The sequence below is a fragment of the Dama dama genome, chromosome 20 (genome assembly GCF_033118175.1).
Source record: "Dama dama isolate Ldn47 chromosome 20, ASM3311817v1, whole genome shotgun sequence".
In the NCBI taxonomy this organism is placed as follows: domain Eukaryota; kingdom Metazoa; phylum Chordata; class Mammalia; order Artiodactyla; family Cervidae; genus Dama; species Dama dama.
The window spans coordinates 106,535,214-106,559,132 of NC_083700.1; the positions used below are offsets into that span (position 1 = coordinate 106,535,214).

At 40.7% G+C, this 23,919-nt stretch overlaps 1 protein-coding gene across 1 annotated transcript in view; it reads right to left on the bottom strand.

Annotated features, from left to right (window-relative positions):
• Nucleotides 1-5,327: 5,327 nt before the first annotated feature.
• Nucleotides 5,328-23,919, bottom strand: part of LOC133041598 (protein argonaute-4) — a 33,427-nt gene continuing 14,835 nt past the window's right edge. Inside the window, exons 6-18 of the mRNA XM_061122415.1 lie at nt 23,701-23,835; nt 22,633-22,720; nt 20,163-20,310; nt 19,798-19,917; nt 19,546-19,674; nt 19,181-19,314; nt 17,888-18,072; nt 16,484-16,643; nt 14,963-15,278; nt 14,537-14,671; nt 8,869-8,970; nt 8,412-8,611; nt 5,328-6,347 (exon numbers count right to left, since the gene is read on the bottom strand). Of these exons, the coding sequence (XP_060978398.1) occupies nt 6,239-6,347; nt 8,412-8,611; nt 8,869-8,970; nt 14,537-14,671; nt 14,963-15,278; nt 16,484-16,643; nt 17,888-18,072; nt 19,181-19,314; nt 19,546-19,674; nt 19,798-19,917; nt 20,163-20,310; nt 22,633-22,720; nt 23,701-23,835 (1,961 nt within the window). The 3' untranslated portion in view covers nt 5,328-6,238. The remainder of the gene's footprint in view (nt 6,348-8,411; nt 8,612-8,868; nt 8,971-14,536; nt 14,672-14,962; nt 15,279-16,483; nt 16,644-17,887; nt 18,073-19,180; nt 19,315-19,545; nt 19,675-19,797; nt 19,918-20,162; nt 20,311-22,632; nt 22,721-23,700; nt 23,836-23,919) is intronic.

A 23,919-nucleotide genomic window follows, 5' to 3' on the forward strand; every position in this document is an offset into this window, starting at 1 on the left:
CCTGGGTCTTTGTTGCAGCAAAGGGACTTCTCCTCTAGTTGTGACTCTCGAACTTAGTTGTTCCAGGGCACGACGGACCTTAGTTCCCCAGCCAGGGACTGAACCTCCAACCCCTGCATTGGAAGTCAGATTCTTAAACACTGGACCGCCAGGGAAGCCCCCTGCTTCCTGTACTTTCTGAATGACTCTTGTGTTCATTCCTTCTCTCCAACTGCACCGTCACTGTTCAAGCGATGAACATGAACCTTATCATCTTTAGCTGAGTTACCACAATAAAACTCTGACTTCCCTTCAACGGAACTTCAGCTTCAAACTACCCACTACACTGCTGACAGCATAAGTAACACACATCAGACTGTTCTATCCCTTGTGCCTGTGGACAAACTCTTCACTCCTTAGAATGCCGTTCAAGTCCTGTCCTGTCAGGAACTGACGCTTGCTTCTGTGATCCAGTTTTATCACTTCACTTCTCCCTACACACCCCTTACAATCTAAGAGTACTGAAATTACTTGTAATTCATCCAAACAAGTCATGATCTTTGTTTTCTCCTTTGTGTCTTGGCCCGTGACAAGAATTCCTACTCCCACCTTATAAAACTCTTACTTATTCTTCATTAAGACTCAGTGGTAAAGAATCCGCCTGCAACACAGGAGGCCCAAGACACGCAGGTTTGATCCCTCAGTCAGGAAGATCCCCTGGAGGAGGAAATAGCAACTCACTTCAGTATTCATGCCTGGAAAATCCCATGGACAGGGGAGGCTGGCAGGCTACAGTCCACAGGGTCACAAAAAATCAGATATGACTGAGCACGCACGCGTTATTTGTAAGACAGCTCAGTCATCATGTCATCTAAGAAGCCTTCCTTAATCTCCCCAAACTGGGTTAGCGACTGAAGGGATCCCATGGTTCTCTGTATATATGTCTCATAGCACTTAACTCTCAAAGCTACCTTGTAACATATATGGCTCCCAAGTGAACTTTTCAATGACCAGAACTTTGTCTTTCATCCTTGTATTTCCTGGCACAAAATAGGAGCTTCAGAAATGTTTGTTAAACTAGAATAATTTCTTTCCTTCTCCAGTCAACTTGTAATACAGTTGCTAGTTTCCCCATCTGATTTTTTTTCTTCTCCTTAAAGACATGCCAATAGCTTCTGGAGAATAAAGACAACATAAAAGAAATCAGGGCCTTTGAGCCAAGAGACAGAGACAGAGAGACAGAAGAGGGACAGGCCTTGTAACGACGTTGTGACTTCCCTGCTTGCTGGCCACACCGCAACCACGCCTCCCCCGACAACAGCGGGCACATGATCCATTGGAGCTGCAGCAGCACACCCCCCACGGATGCACACGAATGTGACAAATGGCAGATGAAGCAGGAGGAAGGCCATTTGGACTCACTTGAAACACACAAAATCATGGGGTTCCCGCAGGAAAGAGGGATTCCATTACCTAAAGAAGTAGTAAGTGAAAGAACCTGGGTAGATAAAAATTATAGCTACTATAACCTACTGTAAGGAAACAGTATGTCTAGAATCCCCCTGTCCCCTCTTGTCCACATGGCAAAGTCTCATGCTTCATGAACGACCCCAAAATTCACGACTCTGTAGAGTCTTTCTTGACGTCCCATCACAAAAGTTGTTTCCCTTTTTAAGTTCCTGTAGCTTCATGCTCAGTAGCAGGTATAATGAAGTTAGATAGGCCTGGATTCAGATTCTAGCTTTGACTCCTCATCTTTAAAATGGGGCTACCACTATCGACCTCAAAGGACTCTTTTGGGGATTGAAGATGTCAGTATAAAGTGACTGCATGCACTGGGCACTCAGATAATGTTAATCTTGCTGCCTCCTCCTCCCCACCTTATGCTATATTAAAATGAAGAATTAAGTTTTTACTTTTCTGTGTTTCAACCTAGGCAGAGCTTGGCATATTTCGGGTTCATGATAAATGATTGATAACAAATATGGAGAAAAGGATATTGTACTGATGGAAAAAAATAACTACCTGTAGTAAAGTTGGCTGTTAGCAGGACTTGGTCCTCTGGTAAACTATAAATTACCTGAGTATAAGTGCCGCATTGTGTAAATCTCTGCATCATCCTTGTCATAACTTAACAAAAGAGCTTTGCTGTTAAAAATTAAAAGACAGGAGATTGGATAGCCCCAGGATGGGTGAATTCAGGCAGCTCCTCCTCTCAAGAAGTCAGCCTTATAAAGTACGTGGCCATACTGCCCTCTGGAGCCTGCAGATTTTTCTCAGAATACCATTCGTGTTAAGAGTTATACCCAGAACCTGGATGAAGCTTGTAAGTTTTCACATGTGAAATGTCCCAAGAAGCTCTTCTAAATTTCCCAAATAACAATTTCTAAAAATAGGGAGACCCAGGAGCTAAAAATGAAGTTTCCCATTGTTCTTCTTTCTCAAACTTCTTTTTAAAAAGTAACCATGTGTATTGCTATGATAGCATAATCTATATTTATTAGGGAGTTGACAAAACAAAACAAAACAATGTTTGGCAAAAGAATGCCAATTTATTCATTTTTGGACACATGAACACAAAATATCCCTGCAGGCCAAAAAAAAAAAAAATTTGCAAATTTAAACAACCATCATCTTATCTCAACACGGGGATATCACCCCTCCCTTAATAGTTTAAAAAGTACCTCGTATTGCTAGAGACATACATCCAGTCCAGATTTCATAAAAATACATCTTAAAACATTACAAGTCTAACAATATCGAAACAAAAATGACACCATTAGTCAAATGAACAAATGCAAACATTTTTTTTCAGTCACTAGACATAGAAAGAGCATGAATATGTCAATAGCAAGGGATAAGAAAATGGTTAATCAATAACAAGATCTTCCCTTTAATTTTACAAGGAAAAAGTCCTTGGAGTTGAAGCAGTATTGATACAATGCCCTCAGCCTCCACTTTCTTAAAATGAAAGCAGAGCTACCACCTTGCTATTGAGCAAGAAAATCTTACAGCACGTCCACAAAGGGTCGCTGGGGCAGGGTGGAGAGGGTGGGCCCGATCAAACAGTGGATTACCTTTTCACACAGGTAGCTGAGCCAGTTAGGTAAGCTCTGATATAGACTGGGCGCCAGATCCTAAAACACAGACTGTATAGAATATGTCTGCTTATAAATCGTCACCTTTGGAAGCAGCAAATAGAAATTATAGTAAGAGTGAATATGTTCTGCCTGCCCAGACTGCTGGCTGTGTTAAGCCAGCGAGTTCACTTTGCAGCTATCCACCACAACAAAACATCATGGGTTCAACATTTGGATCTTCACCACTCCTTGAAGGTCCCTGTGCCTTCTCCCCGAATTGTTGCTCTTTAGCATTGCGACATTTAAGTCTTTCACACCACACGACAGTGCCTAAACAGGCGGCATTAAAAAAAAAAAAAACAACCAAACAGTCTAAACCTACTTCTAGAAAATGCACACTTCCCATTGATTGACACATGCATAATGATTCAGTCAGTCTCAAGGGTTTACTGTGTTCAAACTGTCAAGCCAAATTAAAACTATGCATTCAGACCTGCATGCAAGAGTATTGCCGCAACTCTGATTCTGCAGTGATTACCTCTTAAAGACTCACCCCTCAGCAAGTTTTTTCCCCAACAATCTCAATTCCTCTGTCCTTCCTTTTGTCTAAAACCATAGCATTGCACCCTTCAAGATACAGTTTTCCTATAAAAATAGGCCTCCCGGCTTTTCCTCCACCACTACACTGATTTGCCCCAGTGTACTAGGACTGACTGAGATCTTACAAACTATAGTTCAAGGTCGAGCATATAGCCCAACAACAGGCAGGCGAGTCAGGGCTTCTTGGCGCTCTGCCTGGCTCCCTGCTTCGTACATGCCAGGAGATGGTGAGAAGGGACGCTTCTTCTGTGCATTATTAACAAGCAAGTCCGAGGCACTCAAGTGCAGATGTGGTGCCCATCAGCCAGCCGGCCACCAAGAGTTCTTCACATCCTGGACTCCAGCAAGTCCTCCATCTCCTAAGAAACTTTTGTTTTTCCTCCTCTTGGGTCAAGGGTAGCCAAGCTGAAGGATATTTCTGTGCTCTCCCTGAACAAGTGTGAATAAAAAGCAGCAGCCAGCGCCTCACCAACGTGTCCTGATTTGTAGTGTCCAAGTGAGGTATTTGCAAAAAAGGAAAACCCTAAGAAATTAACATCTGCCATCTCCTTCACTCCTGCCCGTGTTGTGCCTCAATTAGAGAGCTTGCTTTCATCCCACTCTATGCAGAGAACAAGGACGTCTGCACTCGCATCTTAACGCGCTTTTAGGATTCGATATACATTATAAAACTCTCGGAGGCCAGTCTCAGCAGACACTGGTGGCATCGCTGATCAATAGCACAGGGAAATGTAAACTGTAATGTATTTACAAGCTTGTTTAAAAGACTGAAGAAAAACAGTGCTTTATATTGCTGGGGTTTTGAGAAGGCTAGTTTAAGAGATTTGGACCAGCTAATGAGTTCAAGCAACATCCTTCACCGTTAGATCCAGTGTTTCCCCCACCAGCAGTTTCCAGACAGACGTGGCACAATTGTTTTACCACAGTGTATCTGTCTCCTTCCCCGGCACCTTCCTCAACCATATGGAGGGGCTCTGGGCCTTTTATCACTCCTTCCAGCTCTCCCAAGGTTCCAGGACAGAGAATTAGAAGTCAGTAAAAGGTGGGCTGGGAAACACTGGCTGGAACTATCAAGACTCTATGTAACTGTTGTCCATTCACAAAGTATTATCTACACTAAATACAAAATACATTTCCCCCCACATTGTAACTGATGCTTGCTTTAGATCAATTCCCTTTGTTTGAACAAGAAAGGAATCCTGTCTCCCTGTGAACAGAATTCAGAATCTATTAAGAAAAATCAACCTTTTCTATGCAGTTTTAGTTTAATAAAAGGAAGGAAACCCCACCAAGTATATTTCGGGTTGAAAGAGAAGCAAAACATTTGCGCTACAAGTAACTGTGAGTGACCTTGATTCCCAGGGAAAAAAAGTTTTAAATGCTGGTACATTTTTGCAAGTTGCAGCATCACTCAAGGTACCTTAAGGATTGGCAAAGCCTATCCAATAAGGAAGCATCCTGGTTCTAGCTTATTTTAAAACAAAATGACAGGACACCAACTGTGACTATAAAACAGATTAAAAATAATTCTTTAAAAAGGCATGGAAATATATGTCTTTTCTGACCAGCTTCAGAAATTGCCAGATTATGATCTATAAGAAACAGCTGATAAAAATCATACCGAAATCTCATCTAAAAAAGTACATTGTCAGGGGGAGGAAGAGGAGGGACCTTAAAAAATGTTTATTGCCAAAGATAACTTTCTATGAGAAAAGTTTAAAAATCATTTAGATCTAACAAACCACACAGCAGCATAAAATGGGCACTTTTGAGAACTCTGAAAAATACTAAAAGCTAATTTTTTTTTTTCCAAAGAGGGGGAAACATGAGTACTTTTGCCATGGCAGTGTTATCTGTCATCACGGCATGCATCACATCTGTCTGTGTTGCACATTCACAAAAGTCAACCAAATAAGAGAACTGCCTGTCTGAATCTGCAGCCAAATATAGTGCAATTGCCTGGCAGCCTGTACTTGCACCAGCACCAGTCTGTAGAGATCAACAGAGAAAAGTAGTAAAAACTCATAAAATTCTGTAAAACTTACAAAAAAATCAATGCTCGTTCAAGGCATTTACAGTGGCGAAGTCAGAAATCTCCATTAAAAAGCCTATGGACCCACACAATTAAATAGTTACATTGAACTAAAGCAGATTGTTTGGTTTTTCTCTCCCATTTATGCACACACCCCACTCAATGAATACAGAAAAAAGGAAAAAAATCTTCTCTGGTAAGACTAGAGGGATGCGGTGAACACCACAGCTAGCAAAATAGTCCATAGAAACCTTTCTCATAAAGTCCATTAGAAAGTTCAGGCTGATCAGCCTTTGCATGATGAGGTAAAAATTCAGTCCAGTGCATCAGAAAAGATAATCTATGAGTATCTATTACTTTAAAAAAATGGCTCAATTTTGTTGATGCATCAGACAGTGCTGTGAAGTATAGATTCAGTGCAACTATTCCGAGTTGCTGGTAGAAGACCACCTGAAGTCAACTTGGCTCTCTCTAGAGGCAGTAGGCATTTGAAACATTTTGAGGCTGCGTGGGACAACAAACTGGTTGAGTTCTTTTTCTGAGACTCTCAGGCAAAATACATGGTGTGCTGGGTATCATGGTGGATTTGCACAGCTTTAGCCAAGGCCTGAGGATCTCGGCCATTGCTCTGTCCTGACACATGACTGCCTTCCGCACTGTAAAGAAAAGAAAGCAAAAAAAAAAAAAAAAACAAAACAGTGTAACAAAAGACCACTCCAAACTTCAGGTTTCAAATAGCATGAATAGTACTGGATTTGAGATCTTGAGCTCAAATTGTGACTCCTTAAATAATCTGTAATGTCTCTCTAAACATCAGTTTGCTCAATTGAAAAATACAACTTATTTAATAGACTTTTGCAATAATTAAATAGAATAGTGTCTGCAAAGACCCAGATCTTTATCAGTGCCTAAGCAAGGACTTCTCTGTCTTTTATGTATGGTTATTACCCACTTGTTCTTTAGTTTTCAGTTAAATGTCGTTTCCCCCAAAGAAATCTTCCCCGACTCTAAAGTTCAGGTCAGAGCCACATGAAATATGCTTTCATGAAATCCTCTACTTTTATTTCACTTGAAAGATCATTATTTGGATAATTCTTCCACCAGGATGGAATCTCTAAGAAACTAGTAAATTTGTCTATCTTACCACTAAATCCCTAGTGCCCGGCACATAACAGTGTCTCAATAACCATTTGATGAATCAATGAATGTGCTGAGCACGGTGCTGGAACATAATAGATACTCAGCAAATGTTACTATGCCACCAGCCTTTTTGGTCTTCCTCTTACTAGCCATAGGACCCTGGACAAGTAACAACCCCTCTGAACTTGATCTTTTAGGATAACAATAACTTCTGAACATACCTCTAAGGGCACCATGTGATACAAAGGGCTTAGCAAATGGGAAATTATCATCCCTCCTGAGTTCTCTACTTAAATTATTATTACCCCCTATCATCTAGGCTCAAAATCTTGGTCATCTTTTACTTCAGCCTCTTCTCTGTCACTCACATCCAACTGACAGTTGAATAATATCTATTTTATCCCATGAATAGCCTTTTACTTTTAACAAAGATAATCTTGCTCTAATATACTTTTCCAGCTTCATGCCTGCTATTCTCTCTTCAAATGCTCCAGTCAAAGAAAACTTGCTACTGTCCAAACATGTCACTTGTCTTGTCTTCTTTGTTTCCGTTATTCCCTCTGCCTGGAAAATTCTTTTCTCTTCTTTATAGATCCAAATCTTACCCATCCAGCTATGAAACCTCTAACAGACTTTCCTCTGATGTTCAATTGCACTTTCATCTCTACTGCTTTGAGCTAACCGTCAGTTTTATGTTTGCCTGTACTGTCTACCAGACTGAAACATAAAATCCCAGGAGACATGTCTTCCTCAGCTTACTGTTTTTAGTACCTAGCACAGTGCTGGGTACACAATGAATACCTAATAAATGTGTTGAATGAATATGTATATTACAGAATGAAAGGTACAAAGCCACAGCTGGGCATTTTCCATAATAGTGTACTTTCAACCCGTACAGAAATAGACTTGCAGTGGAATGTCTACTATTTAGCAGCTGAATTCAGACTTGGGGAAGAGCCCAGAAACTGCTACACTTCACAGATGGTCATTTGAAAAGAAAAATTAATGGAGAGAACTTGTTTAGCTACTCAATAGTAGCTCAGTAACAGGTCAATATGTCTGATTCTTTTGAGATCTTTACTTAGGGATGAGAATGGTCTGGTACCCCACCTCTTCCCAACACACACCCAGGGTCCTTCTGATGCATTCTCCAAGACTGTACTGAAAGTGACCTGGTCAGGACCTCCCCCTTGCATGAACTGGAATCCGCAGGCCTGTAATTGCTCTGACTGGAGCCAGGGCACTGGGCTGAACATCTTGCAAAGCTGCTTAGTACCTGAGCAGAACTGAAATGCATTTGGCTCTGAGGGAAAACCACAGGCGGTTCCAAACGAGATTCCTTTTTAAGGTGGACAGACATACCACACAAGTGTGAACAAGCCTGGGCACTTTTTGGACCAAAAGTCACAATATCAGCTTTTGGGACCAAAAGTTATAACATGCAATTTTATTTGCTCCATGAAATGTAAACCCTAAAAGGAAGTTTAGCTCTTCCTAAAAGTTTTCAACGGTAGCTCATTTTTAAAAAGAAACATGCTGCCAACACAAATAGAAAGATTTTATTTGCCTGAGAAACTTGCCTGTCATGATCCTTATCCACCAGATGATACCTTGCCCTGAAGGCTACAAGCCGGGCGTAATAGGCAGGGGCTGGAATCGAGACGGAGCGTGTGCACCGCACATAGGTATGACATAGCTGGTAAGTTAATAACTGGAGCTCATCTGCGGTGAAGCAGTTGTCATCCCACAAGACCTGGTAATGTGAAGGACGGCTGGTTCCCTGGAGAAAGAATTGTATGATTACTGTCTCTGACATGGGTTTACTACCTGAGAGAAGAATGGAAACCTACCTAAATTCAGAAATAGTCCTGCCTAGCACACCTACAAGGAGATACTTAGACCAAAAGATAACAGTTTTAGGATACAAGTATTAACAAAGTTATGTACAGTGTTTAATAACAAGTCTACTTAACCTAGTTCCTGAATTTTCAAACACCTCCCAATCAAGTCAAACATCTGGACCAGCTTCCAAATTACCTGAATCCCCGCGTGACTACAGAGGTAAAAGTCAAACTCAGATGGATGTGTGATGGTGCTATCCACAGTAGTGCCTGCTGGTACATTGCCACTTTTCCCTACCTACCAAAAAAAAAAGGGGGGGGGGGTATAGTTAGTCATCAAAGAGCTAAATTGGGTTCAGGCCATTAGTAACAAGTAAACTGCTCTTAAGTGAACTCTTGAAAATCGGTTTAATTCGAGATGTTGAATTTTCTGTAAATTTCCCTTGGTCCAACTATTTCATCCTTAAATATTTTCACAAACAAATATACTCCATGGTTTTGCTAAGGGAATCCAGACGAAGAATTACTCTACCTGTGGCTTTGGGCTGCATTATTGTCATCAATTTCATAGATGACACGCTGGTATGTTCACAGAGGGGAAAAAAAGACATTTAAGATGGGTAAGTTTCCTGAGGGAAAAAAATCAGTTTTATTTTTTATTTGGAGTTAAGAAAAAAAAGTCAACTTTCAGTAAAAGTTAAGATGAAGGAATCTTCGAACTGGTTCACCAGATTCAACAAAACTAATACTTGTACAGGATCAATAAAAGAATTCACTGGCACATGCATTATCAGGAGGAGTGTACTGAAATGAGAATTAGGAAAGCCAGAGTTTCAGTTCTAAGCCCTTCCTCGCAACTACATACCTTGAACAAAGCATAGTGTCTTTGGGTCTCAATCTAACCATCCACAAAATTAGGTGATGACTGCTTACATTTTAAAAATTCTCAAGTTCTTCTACAACCAAACTCTAAAATCAAACTTCCAGAAAAGCAGAAATATAGAAAAATCTTGTTATTTGGTCAATTTTCATCCACTTCTGCTGTAAGTGGATTCCATAAAGGATTCCATAAAGGAAGTATATTTAGCATATTGGCACAAATTTGATGGAAACTTATTTGACTCCATTTTAACTATTGTTAACTTCAGCTGAATATCATATACTATTCATATAATAACATTCACGAGTATAGAAAAGTCTCATTCCATCAAATTCATATGTGACCTTGAGTACCTATCTAGACAAGAGGAAATGTAACTGAGTTGTAATCATTCTAGTATCCTTCCCCAAACTGTATGCTTTACGAATGTTAGTTCTGCAGGATGTGTTTAGGTGTTTTATGGTCAAATAAACTTGAGTGACACTGGTTTAAACCAAAGTTAAAAGGCCTTTCTATTGCATGACTTCTCAGAATCTTTATCTAGTAATGTATAACCTTTAAGAGGGAAAAGGAGTATACAGCACACAGAATCCCCTTTTTAAAAATCTCTTGGAATCTACAGATGAGAACCTAAAGAGGTGCTACTCTGGGGAAAAAGGTCCAGTCATGTTCATTTTGATAATTATTGCTTGAGCACCATGTGCAAGGCTCTGCAGCAGATGCTGGGGATGAAGACAGAGGCACAGAGTGAACAAATAACCCTGCCCTCCTACTCTTCATGAAAGTCATATGCAATGGACAGCAACGCAATGTAATAAGGGCCTTACGGAGGGCAGTGGGAAAAGCTGGTAGGAGGAAATGGCTGAGCCATGCTTTATAGCAGTGGTCCTCAAACTTTTTGGCGCCTAGGGAGTCGTTTCGTGGAAGACAATTTTTCCATAGACTGGGGGAAGGGGGAAGATGGTTCAGGCAGTGATGTGAGCAATGGGGAGTGATGGGGAGTAGCTGATGGAGCTTCACTTGCTTGCCCACCGCTCATCTGCTATACAGTCCAGTTTCTAACAGGCCTCGGGCTGGTACTGGTCTATGGTCCATGGGTTGCGGACCCCTGCCTTATAGGATACATAGAGGTTGAATGGAGGGGGGATGGAATGGAAATGAAGACATTCCAATATCCTTTAAAGTCAGGAATGGATAAACAAACTGTGGTTCATCTGTATCACAAAATACTACCTACCAATAAAAAAGGAACAAGCTATTGATATACATAAAAACTTGGTTGAATCTCAAATGCACTATGCTAAGTAAAGGAAGCCAGACCAAAGGCTATGAGTTCTTTTCATATGACATCCTGAGAAAGACAAAACCCTAGGGGCAGAATATATATCGGTGGTTGTCAGCAGCAATAGGTGAGGGAAAAGGTTAACTACAAGTGGGCACAAGACAAGTGTGTGTGATGGAATCATTTTACATATTAAGGTGTAGTTACACAACTATATGCATTTGTCAAAACTTGTACAACAGTACAATAAAAATGGTGAATTTTACTGTGTCTACATTGTATCTTACTATAAAAATGAGGGGGGGAAGAAAAGTGGGATGGATGTGGTCATTCCAGGGATAAAAATACACAATGTACACAGGAAATGGAAATAGTCACATGGGTAATAGAAGGTGTATGAGTACATGTTGAAAAAGCAAACTGAAATATTATGCTTTGGCTACCTTGGGAAAACACTGAACACCATAAGAAAGCACTTCGTACCCTCAAGCATAGGCCATGGGGGAAACATGAAGATTTTTGAGCAGTGGCGTAGCAGGATAAGATCTGTATTTTAAAAACTTAGCCTTGACAGCAGGTGGAGGATGCATCTGTGAAGGAGGAATGGAGACCGGGAGACCTCTACGAGTCTTCTGCAATACTAAAGAGTTCTGCCTAGGGCAGATGGAACACACAAGAGGAAGAGTTGAGGCAAGAGATTTCAGGACAGAACACTGAAGACTGTTTGACCAACTGAACACAGGAAGGGAGGAGGAGAATAGAGGAAAAGGATTTAAAGACAACTCTTAAGAATTGTCTAGCCTGGCTAACTAACACAGTGATACCAAGCAACAGAAGAATAGAGAATCAGGGGAGGAATAGCTTTTGGATGAGGAGAATCCTATTGTTTTGGATTATCCTAAAACAATCAGGAAAAGGTTTACATGTGTTTTGTTTGAAATGCCTGTGGTAGATTGGATCACTGGGGTCAAATATTCTAGAGACCCTCTGGCGGGGCGGGGGGTGGGGGTACATTATAACATCCCTGCCCAATTAACTTAGAAGTGGCCATGTAACTTCCTTTGACTGATAAAATGTGGCCTGAAATGCGTCACTTCTAGGCAGAAGCTTTAAGAGCCAGCATATGGCTTGTCGTGTATCTTTTTTCTCCTCTGCTACAATGACTGGCCAAGTTCCAGACAGATGCTTCTCCATCATCCTAGGTTCCAAAGGGAGCACAGTGAGGTCACAGCTGCAGAAGGGCCCCAGTGAATGTGTAATGTGAGCAAGAAATAAATCTTTGTAAGCCACTGAGACTTTGGAGTCTTTTGTCACCACAGCACAGCCTAGCCTATCTTGACTGACACAATGCCTACAGAGCATCTAAGTAAACTGATAGACAGTCAGAAGTACAGATCAGGAGCTGCGCAGAAAATCTGGGGCTGGTAATACAGATTTGGTAATCAATAAGCAAATCAGTGAAGCCAGAAAAGTAGGTGAGACTAAAGAGAGTTGAAATTCAGAAGAGAGAAATATGAAACACCAGGAAGCATTAGTGTTTAACGAATAAAGGAAGAAGAAGAGTCAAAGAAAGCCTATCTGTAGAGGTGGGTAGTGAACCTGAAAAGTCATATTGCTAAGTCCAAAGAAGACAACCATCCATAAGTGCTGCAAAGAGGTCAGTGTGGGAATTTGACAAGCTGTCATTGGATTCAAAATGAGCAAGTCGTTAACAGAACAGCCTCGGTGGAGTCAATGAAGTCAAAGTCAGGCAACAGAGAACTGAAACATTAAGTGAGAAGATACAGAAAGAAAGTCAAGTCTTTTTTTCCTGTAAGTTTGGTCATTAAAGGGAGGAAAGAAAAAAAAAAAATGGCAGGTAGACTGAGAGAGAAGGGAAGTTTTAGAGAAGCCTGAGGAAGAGTTAAGAAACTTTAGAGGATGAGGAGGAGGCAATGGAATGGGGAAAATTGAAATTTTGAAAAATAATGGATAATTAATGAGGTGAGGCTCTGGAGAAGGCAGAAAGGATTAAAACCAAAAGCACAGGTTGGAGTGGGGAAGCATAAGTGGAGAGGTTAGCATCCAAGATTCAAGGAACAGGGTAAGAAAACACAAGATTTAGCTAAATTTGAAAGCAGAAGAGAGGAAGCTGAGAAAATTCATGCCTTCACAATTTTGTTTTCTGGAGAAAATAGAAGGTTGCTCTATTGCTGGCAATGTAAGTTGTTGGCAATGAAGCTGTCATGGTTAGGGTTGGGGACTTGAGAAGAGTATAAAGGATGGGAACAGATGCTATGGAGAATAGGAAAAATGAAAAAAAAAATTGCAGCATCAAAGGCCTGGCTGAGATTTGCTATCAAGAACTTGTAATATGGTTCATTATTGAAAAAATGACTTTTTTTCCTCAGCAACTTCAACCAGCCTAAGAATAGCAGCAAAGGAAATAGGCAAGTGCATTAATTCAGAGTTGGAGACTGACAAGAGGCATATTTAGAGAACTGAAGATGTTGGTAAGTGTTAGGGGTGCAAAGTAGACCAAGGATTGGGACAGTCAATCTTCAAAGGTCAAGAGTAACACCAGATGGTCAAAAATAGTTATGAGATAGACTGGGATTTTAGAAAAATAATCCAGGTCCTAAAGTTACAGGAATAGCAAGTTGACAGAGGGATGGAGAGTGACTATGCAGTTAAGGAGGGGAGGGCAGGATACTTTGTTGCCCAGGGCTCAGGCAAGAGTTCAGAGAAGGTGAATTAGCAGAATCTAGGAAGTACTACCAAGTCAGAGTCTGGGCAGTTTGGAAGACAGTATTTTGAATCTGTGCTGATTGATGAACCTGGGGCCCAAGGATAAAACCTTAGTTCTCTAATGATTCAGAAAATGAGAAGAAACAGCTCAGTTTTGGATTAGAGGCAAAAACTAAGCAAGCACTAGAAAACAATGAGAGTCACCCACAAGACCACAAGATTAGGCAATGGAAAGAACCAGTCTCTCTGGGAGTCAATCAGAGGGGACCTGAAAAAGATAAAGTAATATCACAGAAAAGACCATAGAAGTAAAGTCATTCAACACTATTTGCCTGTAATTTACCTAGTTTGTACATTAATATGAGATCATAAATAGGTTACACAAAATGTTTTTTTAATCAAATGCTGGAAATTATACCCAAAATTAACATTCATTTACTAATTTAATCCTTAACAACCATGGAAGCTAAGTATTATATTTATCACACTTTACAGTTAGAACATTGTAGCTTAGAGAACTTAACTTACCCATGATTATTAAGTGTAACATCATAAGTATTCAAAGTGCATACCCTAAAAATCCTCTGCACTGATGTAAAATTATTTGGAAAAGAAATGCTTCTTTATACCCTAGTCCCATGCCTTAGGCATTGATAACAAAAAGTAGCAAATGGCAATAAAGTCCAAATAAATAACCCCTCTCTTTGGAGCTTACCTATATCACCATAGTGTACCTGGCATGCTTTTTATTTCCCCCTCTAAAAACTCTAGAAACCAGTATTGCTGTCACATAAGAGAAATATTCAGTCTTGACACCTGTATCATTCAGAATTGCTCATCTATGTTCAATTGGAGTTAGTATGCTTCTTAAATTATTACTAGGCACTTCTGCTTTTAGAAAAAAATTGTATGTATGCCTACTCAAAAACACATTCACTTGCATCAGATAATAAAGCTTATCCTATGTGTTCTTACCCTTTCTGTTTTATCTGCACAGAAGAGTCGTGTGTGATGTCTTTTCTGCACCACAATATAGGTTATTCCTGGCCGGTAATCTTCTTCCAAGCTAATACATGCCTTTCGAATTGCTATTAGTTCTGGCCAAGCTACCTAGGAGTTAGAAATGGAATGACGTTTAATTGAGAACTTGCCTATCTCTTAGGTATCTCTCAGATCTGATTTACCCAGAGTGGGAGATTGGAGGAAGTTCCATCAGACGCTGAGAAGCCCCAGAGGGAACTTCCCTGGTGGCCCAGTGGTTCAGACTCCATGCTTCCAATGCAGGGGGCATGAGTTTCATCCCTGGTCAGGGAACTAAGATCCCAGATGCCACATGGTATGACCAAAAAAGAAAAAAATATGTAGATGCCCCAGAGGGAAGCTACAGGATAATGAGATTACCTGTTTCATCTGTCCCTCGGATACCCCTCCACGGTAATAGATGATCCGGGTGGGTTTGAAGCGTGTGGATTTGTAGAACTGGATCAGCAGCTCTCGAACCATGTTGGTAAGATCCTGGATTACCTCCTGACTATAGAGGAGCTCTTGGGAGATCTCCTGGCGGGAGGTCTGCACGCGAACCGTGGCACAGTACCGGCTGGGGTGGCCATCCATACTGCCAACCACAGCCGCGATGGATGGCTTCTTCCCATCGCCTGCTGGGGGGTGTGTGACATCTGCTCCCAGGAAGATGACAGGCTGCTGGAACACTGAGGGCCTGCTCAAATTTAAGGAGACGTTGCCACTCAGACATAAGGATGAAAATGCTTTCACTTAGCAAGCCTACTAGATACAATCACAGACATAATCTTACAAGAGAGAATATAGGAGTGCCCACTGGGAGAGACTTCTAAGGCCCACTGAGTGCCGGCCACCCAGGATCATGAATCTGAACTGACTAAAGAAGCCAACAGGGTTCTCCTGCAACAGCAGGAAGGAAAGAGTCAAGTGAAAGTGAAAGTTGCTCAGTCATGTTCAACTCCTTGCGACCCCATGGATAGTCCATGGAATTCTCCAAGTCAGAAAACTGGAGTGGGTAGCCATTCCCTTCTCCAGGGTATCTTCCCAACCCAGGGGTAGAACCCAGGTCTCCCACATTGCAGGTGGATTCTTTACCAGCTGAGCCACCAGGGAAGCCCAACATGGTTCTTCTGCAATAGCAGGAAGGAAAGAGTCAAGAAAAGAACCTAACCCAAATTTAACAAAATCTCTATGTGTAAAGGGGAAACTTGGGCTTCCCTCATAGCTCAGTCAGTAAAGAATTTGCCTGCAATGCAAGACATCCGGGTTCGATTCCTGGTTGGGCATATCCCCTAGAGAAGGAAATGGCAACCCACTCCAGTATTCTTGCCTGGAGAATCCTCTGGGCAGAGGAGCCTGGCAGGCTACAGTCCCTGGGGTTACAAGAGTTAGACACAACTTAGCAACTAAACCACCACCAAAGGAAGAACTTTCCCAGAACAGTCTCTCCTAGGATCCTGGGATTTCTACAATGGATACTGAATTGCAGAAGGTACATGAAACTAGGACCAAATGCCCAAGACATGAGACATGAGGAAGAGAATAAAGTTCGTCTCTTTCCCTATTCTGTTTTTCTCCATAGTATTTATCACTTTGACCACATAATTTACATTTATTTTACTTATTGTGTATACACACACATGGTGGGCCAGGACCGCCAGGCTCCTCTAAGCCATCAGGGGAGTCTAGTGGTACCTTCAGGGGTTATCTACTGAGAGGGGCAACAAGGAAGCCTGATGAAGAGCTGGACATGTTCAATATTTAACCTGGGTGGTGGTTACATGAGTGCATATGTGTATCAGAAAAAGTAACCAAGAGGTATATTTGAGATCTGTTTTATTGCAAATTATGTAAGTTAGGTCTTAAGAAACAAATGGAAAACATAAGAGTTCAGGATCTTACCTTTGATGAGGTACAAGCACGTTGTTAATTCCTCCAAGCTTTGCGTTTATCTTCAGGCAAAGGTTAGAAAGGGTTTGAGGTGAGGTCTTCACTACATTTTTTACCTGGACACATTGTGTAGCCATTCCTAGGAGTGTATCTCCTACACGCTTCACCTCCGCTACAAAAATAAGTTTATTAATTCATTGTAAATGTTGCTATATTCTCCAAAATCCTAGAAGTAAAGGGGAAAACTCCTACACGTTAACTTTCACAGAGTGCCTACCATATATTGTACATTGTGCTACCTGCTTTTCATATGTGGTCCTTTCATCCACTAAACCCCGAGGGCAATTTTTTTTGGATAGGTCCTCTCCTTTCCCTTCTCTCCTGCAGGCCTAGAAGCCGGCCCACTTCCTCTGTTCCACCATGCTGCCTGCCACCACTCACTCAAAAGTCTGTTGAGGTTCCTTTTCTCACAGGACTGGTCTGGGCAAAGAAATCAATCTCCCCAGCTCCCCCTCCTTAGTACACACACCAGCCCTTTGAATTTTAAGGGATTCTTTTCCTTCCTCCACCCTCCTCCCTACTCTAAACAGGACAGAAAAAGAGAAGCTAACAAAAGATAGAAATATACAGAAAGCTGAAGACATTTTATAAAGTACAAATCGCTGGTCTATATAGTTTCCAAAGCCTTTGCTTAGATGATAGCCAAAAGAACTTTGTATCATTCCTCTTATAAGAGATACAAACCAAGCAGTTCCTGTTCTGGAAGTGGCAGGCTCCCCCACCTGATACTCCTAAGTGCTTCTCACCAGACGTTCCAGTTCTCCCTACTTTGGGGGCTATGGTAGAATTGCACTGCCCTCATTCCCACTGCATTTCCTGCCCCCTGTCCCAGGCTGAGTGGGCCATATAGTTGGCTGTGGCCAAGAAACTGCCTAAGTTAAGAACCCTCCAGAGACTTCTTTTGGTTGGATGGTTGACTCCGCCCTTCCAATGCAGGGTGCGTGGGTCTGAACCCTGGTTGAACAAAGACCACAAATGCCTCCCGGTGTGGCCAAACCACCCCCCCCCCCCCCGCCCCCCACCCCCGGCCAAAATAAAAATAAAAACCTCCCCAGGCTTTCTGTGTAAAACAAACCAAAAAAAAAAAAGCAACTCTCCAGAGCTCTTTTCTCTCCGCCCTGGGGCCGGCAACACTCCAGACAGTGCCTGGGTTCCAGAGTGAAGATGATATGACGACGTGGAGCATAGGCTGCAGTTTACCTTCAATGGGCACACAGCAGGAGCAGAAAAAAACCTTTGTTGCTCTGAGCACTGAGAGTTCAGGGTTGTTTGTGACTGCAGCAGAACCCAGTTTATCCTGAATGCTACACCAATTACTTGAAATCATCCCTCATTCAACATTAAAGGGGTCCATACCATACACTGGCGTCTTCCCAGGCAAGATCACCACTATAAGTTGCAGGCCCACGTATGTCATTTTCAGGTGTTTAAACATGGGCTCCACGCTGTCAGCCCCTTGTGCGTACTTGCAAAAACACGGCTGACCCTGGATGGGCATTCCCGCATCCTTAGAGATTTTACGGAGTTGGTCCGTGAAACTCCTGTTAAAATAGAACCGGTGGCACAGTGCTTTCATTTCAGGGCACAATCTTAGCATTTAGCTCCCTCTAAGATATTTCTTTCAGTTCTGTAAATTTTTAGCTAAAATTATTAAAAAACAAAAAAGTTCCATCTTTTAACTGGTTGCCAAAAACAGCCTAGAAGTTGTATCACTGCCATTATAATGGAGAAGATTCTGCATTACTAAACTATCAGATTATCATTTGGAACTTTACAATAATTATGCCTCAGCTGGGCCTCAGAGCCTAGAATAGCATTCCTGCTCAAACAATTTTTTTAAACATTCAAGTCAGTGATTCAGGACTGAAGATAAAAGCAAGGTCAAAATTTCAGGTAACGTGAATTTGGGTAAGCCAAGTATAAGAATAGTTGGGTAAGCTTGTGTTCAACTGGGAACACAGAAACACTCTATGTCACAAAATCATCATATTTAGGATTACATTCAAATTCGTAACAGATCTGCTTCCATAACAATGTCAAAGAAAACATCATTTTAAGAAAAAGCAAAATTCACAGTCAAGTTTTAAATTTTGGATCTGAGAAGTTACTCCAGTCTATGTAAAAAGTTTTCAGGATAATTTCTTTTGTGCATTTGCCAATATTTTGTAGGATTCCTTTCTTTCACCCTAGTTCCCTTTTCCTGTGGAAATTTTTCCACCCTTCTCACTAACTTCCTTTATATAGATAACTACATCTATAAGATGTGAACCAAAGATCTTAATCAGTGACCTCCAGTAAGACAAGCTCCCTAGTTAATTACAATGATTAAAAATGAACTAGTTTTTATCTTAGCTGAAAAGATACAATTAACCCCAAAGGAAGCTTCACTAAGAACTCAAGAATTTTCCAATCAGCACCACTTCAACCTTGTTAGTCACAGACTTCTGCTCTAAATGTAGGAAGCTGAGTCAGATTCTTAAGGTAATTCCCATTTGCAATTCACTATAAGAACAAGGTCTTTTTCCTATAGCCAGATGGTGTCACTATAGGAGTCAGATTCAGTGCCAGTGTACATAGCACATTCACATAAAGATGGTATTTTCATATCTGCAAGGGATATTACTAAGCTCAAAATATGAAGATACTCACTTTAGTAAATCTTCCCTACATTGTTTCTGAGGCGCAAAACAAGCAACTGCCCAAACTTTAATTTCAATGCCAGCATAAAACTGCTTTCCTCGCATGTCCCAGACACCCTGGTTGGGTGTGGCTACCGTTTTATTCTTTAAAAAAACAAACAAACAAATAAACAAAAGAGAGAAGACATTACAATCTAAGTCCATTTTAAAGTTGATGAGAGGATACATAAAACTATTTGATATTAGCCAAAAGACAAAAAGCAACAATGAGCAAAGCAATGGATAAATTCAGTGTGGTATAGTGGAAAAACCCTGGATTCGTCGCTTTTTGACTGGTTGTTGGAAGAAACTTGTTGAATAAAATAAAAGGCTTACCCGGCCCCCGTACTGCAGCATTGGTGCTGGAAGGACCCTGCCTGTGAGCTCTGTCATTTCGTTGTGGACAACAATACCAAATTCTTTAAGGTATGGGTCAGGTCCACCCACCATGCTGTTACTCTTCACCTAAAGAACAGGAAAGCCTGCATATATAAAAACCAAAGAGTAACTGTGTCCCATCCGGCATTTTCTATTGTTTCTTTTTTTAATCTGAAAGCTAGCTGATCTTAAAGACCATGCCTTACTGACCAGTCTACTGATTTCTTCCTGTCTGTCAGGAGCAGATCTTGCTGTGGCCTTGATCATCGTAGAAGTCTGATTGTCTGTGAGCTTCTTTATACATCGCTGTCCTGCCACTATATTACAAACCTATCAAGAGGCAAAGAGGAGTTAGTTTGTGTCTTGGGTTTCTGTATCATAAGATTTGCTGAAGTGAAGCTTACATCTTCCATTTCCAAACAAATGAAAATTCTGCTACAAGGTGAAGTTACCCATCCAAAATATTTTAGAGATTAATATTAAATTCTATCACTAGTTTAGAACATGACTTTAAAACACACAAACACACATTCAAGAGATTGGCAGACTGGAAAAGAAAATTTAGTTTAGCTTACCTCAAGTGGCAAGTATGTATGCTTTTGTTCTTGTCCCACTTGGAGACAGGGAAGATGGGGGTATTTCAGCTGCAGATTGTACTTTTGCTTAAAATATTGAGCTACTGTACATTCCATAGCTTGACCATTTTCTAACTGTAAGGGAAAACTATAAGAGAGAATATCTTTTTAGAAATTTCTTCAAATTCTTTTTTTTTTTTTAAACAAGCAAACAAACAAAAGCCTACTAACATTTTCTACCTTGACCAATTACTTAAAAAACAAAGGTCAACCTTTATTTAGCCATTTTCACTTAAGCCATCTTAGTATTTAATCAAGACAGCGATTCTGTTGTTATTTTCCATGTTTGTTTGTTGAAGCTAGGATGAGAAAAAAATTTAATTAAAATGGAAAAAGAACTTAAATTAAGACGAAGCTGCAGAACCAGAAAATACACAGATTCACTAAAGGTCACTTAACACTTATCAGTATAAATACAATCTCTTGCCGGCCTTTTTTTTTTTTTTTGCTGCACTGGTCTTAGTTGCAGCATGCAGTTCCCTGACCAGGGATGAAAGCTGGGCCCCCTGCATTGGGAGCATGGAGTCTTAACCACTGGGACTTAACCAGCAAGTCCCTCTTGCTGACTTCTTAGAGATGAGTATATGCAAATAAGGTCTGGACCATCCACATATGAGTTTTAATTGCTTAACAGAACTTCTGGTAAAATGAGTGCAGCATAGTTACTGGGGCCACATTTTTAGATCCCCAAACCAGGACAAATATATGTGGATTTGGAGGCCACAAAACCAAATACATGAACTTGAGACCATGTCAAGATACTTGACACAAACTGGAGAATGTGATTTAAGAGACTCCTTATTTGGCTCTTCCAGGAGACAAATTATCTCAAACAACTTGGCACAATAATAACTTTAATCTTGTTTTTTATCTGTTAATGCCCCACAAAGTAATAATGCAGTGAGGATCATCTATGTGATATTTAAGTCTATGTGCTTTTAATTTTTAAGCAAAAATTATATAGTTCTATAAGTTTAATTATTCTTATAGGGTGTGCTGTGCTGTGCTTAGTCACTCAGTTGTGTCTGACTCTTTGCGACCACATGGACTACAGCCCGTCAGGCTGCTCCGTCCATGAAATTCTCCAGGCAAGAATACTGGAGTGGGTGGCCAAACCCTCCTCCAGGGGATAGTCCCAACCCAGGGATCAAACCCAGGTCTCCTGCATTGCAACCAGATTATTTACCCTCTGAGCCACCAGGGAAGCCCATTCTTATAGGGTAACATGCAGTAATTAAATAATGAAAAAAGACAGGATTTTAAAAAAAAAAAAATGCTATAATCTGTCACTATAACAAATGCTATAGTGACTTTTATTTTCCCTAGAGAATGCATTCAATGGTATAACACAAAGGATACATAGAATATCACTTTATAACTCAAGAATCATGTGACGTGTACATGAGTTCATATTGAAGAACGTGTTCAAATCAGACTGAATTGATATACTACATTTATCCAGAGGCCACTCTAAAATTTCAGTTATCTAGAGCAAAGTCATGTAGGTGATTTTGATTACACTTGTTTGAAAAAGTCTTCTGAGTAAGTATGTAAAATAATGTAAAGTTAATATAGTTAAGTTCATGCTCTTAGAAAAGCCAATATTTATATTTATGCCAGACATGAGTTTAATGATCTTGATTACAAGAATAAAACTTACATATGTGGTAATTTAACAAGCACTTTCATATATATTTTCTCATTAGGCACAGTTCACAGTAGATTAGAAGTTAGGTGATTAGAAAAATGAGATTGAGGAAGTATAAATAAATCTGCTGCTGGAGGCATGCCATACACACTGACAGCTGGAAGAAATGACAGCTAAAAAGGGGGGAGAAAAATCCACATAAAACTCAAAGCAATATATATCTTCCCATGACAGCTCTTATGACATACAGTTCTTAATAGATCCTTTTGGGCCATGCACTGAGAACTACAACACTAGAATAAATGATATTTATAACGATGACTCTGCACCATTATATGAAAGTCGATATGTTCAGCATATTTTAAAGGCAAGAAAAACATTTTATTAGTATTTCTATCAAAAACATTTAAAAGCTTTTTAAAAGCTTTGGTGTTTAAAATGAAGATCTGGGTGAGTTTTTTAATTATAATGTGTGCATGCATGCTAAGTCACTTCAGTTGTGTCAAGACTCTTTGTGACCCTTTGGATTGTAGCCCTCCAGGCTCCTCTGTCCACGGGATTCTGCTGGAGTGGGCTGCCATGCCCTCCTTCAGGGGATCTTCTGGGCCCAGGGATCAAACCCATGACTCTTGTGTCTCCTGCATTGGCAGGTGGGTTCTTTACCACTAGTGCTAAAATGGGATACCAATTTTTCAAATTATTATAGTAGCTACCTATGATACAACAAATGTAATGGTACAGTTTTAGATGTGGTTAACATACGTTTGATGACTGGCTGGCCGTCTAGTCACATTACACACTCGATATTTTCGTTTCATCTGTCCACAATGGGTCACCTCAACTTTCAGACCTCAAGTTAAAAAAGTCAAAACATCAGTATTAATTAAAATCATAGTAACCAAAAAAAAAAAAAAGATTTGAAGGTTTTCTTCAGATAGGCATGACATTGTACAAGACAAAGTTTGCAAAGATATGGGAAAGATTTCATCATGCATAGGCAAAAAAGCCTCAGCCAAGCAGAAAAAATTAGAATCCAGATGACTGAAGACTAGGCACCTACTTTAATGTATTCATTCAACAAATATATATCATGCATCAACCATGATTTAGTGCTTACTTATTCTTAAACCTAGAGGTAGCCCTAAGGAAGCTTATGGTATAATGAGAGAAGATAGCTAACAAGTAAAGAAGCAAAGAAATTCTGAGAACAAACAAACTTGTATTTTTGTATTAATCTGAGAAATCTTAGAAATCTGAGACTCACTCATCCTGATCCTTCTCTCGGCTTCTCTAGGAAGCCAGGAGGAGGGCCACCCTGAACCCCAGGGGGTAGAAGGAAGACACAGGGGGATGCAAGGAGATGAGGGATGGGGGAAGGGGAGCAAGAACAGCATGTGAAGGTAGACACCTGGGGAAACACACGCACTCCCATGCATACGTACAGGAGAACACCATCTCTGCCCCAATCAGAACACTGGGGGAACATCACAGAAGGAGTGGGTGCCCATGGGACATTTCAGTCCTTCCATTTTATTAAAATGGAGGTTTTCAAGTATGTAAAAGCAACAGTTACTAAGTGCCTGACATGTACTAGAAGTTTATACACCCAGTTGCATTTAATTCTCACAGCAATCTTACAAGATTCATATTATTATTTTTACCTTAGAGATGAATACACTAAGGCTTACAGTGGTTAAGTAACTTGCCCAAAGCCCCAGTGATAGAACTGGCAGGAATGGGATGGAAGCCCATGGGTGTCTAACTGTAAGACGGTGCTCCGTGGACCACACTGAGCTGCCTGACCAAGACCACAGTGATGCAAATACCTACCTCTGATTTCTTTGGTAAACTTGACACGCTGGGAGTCTGTTAGGGGTTTGGTTTGTTCATTGATGTTCTGAATGTCTAAAACCTCACACATGAACTCAATGATAGGCTGAGCCCGGTAGAAAGCAGTTGCAGATACTGAAACAGAGAAGGAATCTTAGCTTCAGGGAACGGGAAAAGGCCAAAAAACCAGCCCAAAGAGTAAACGGTAACAGAGTTCCA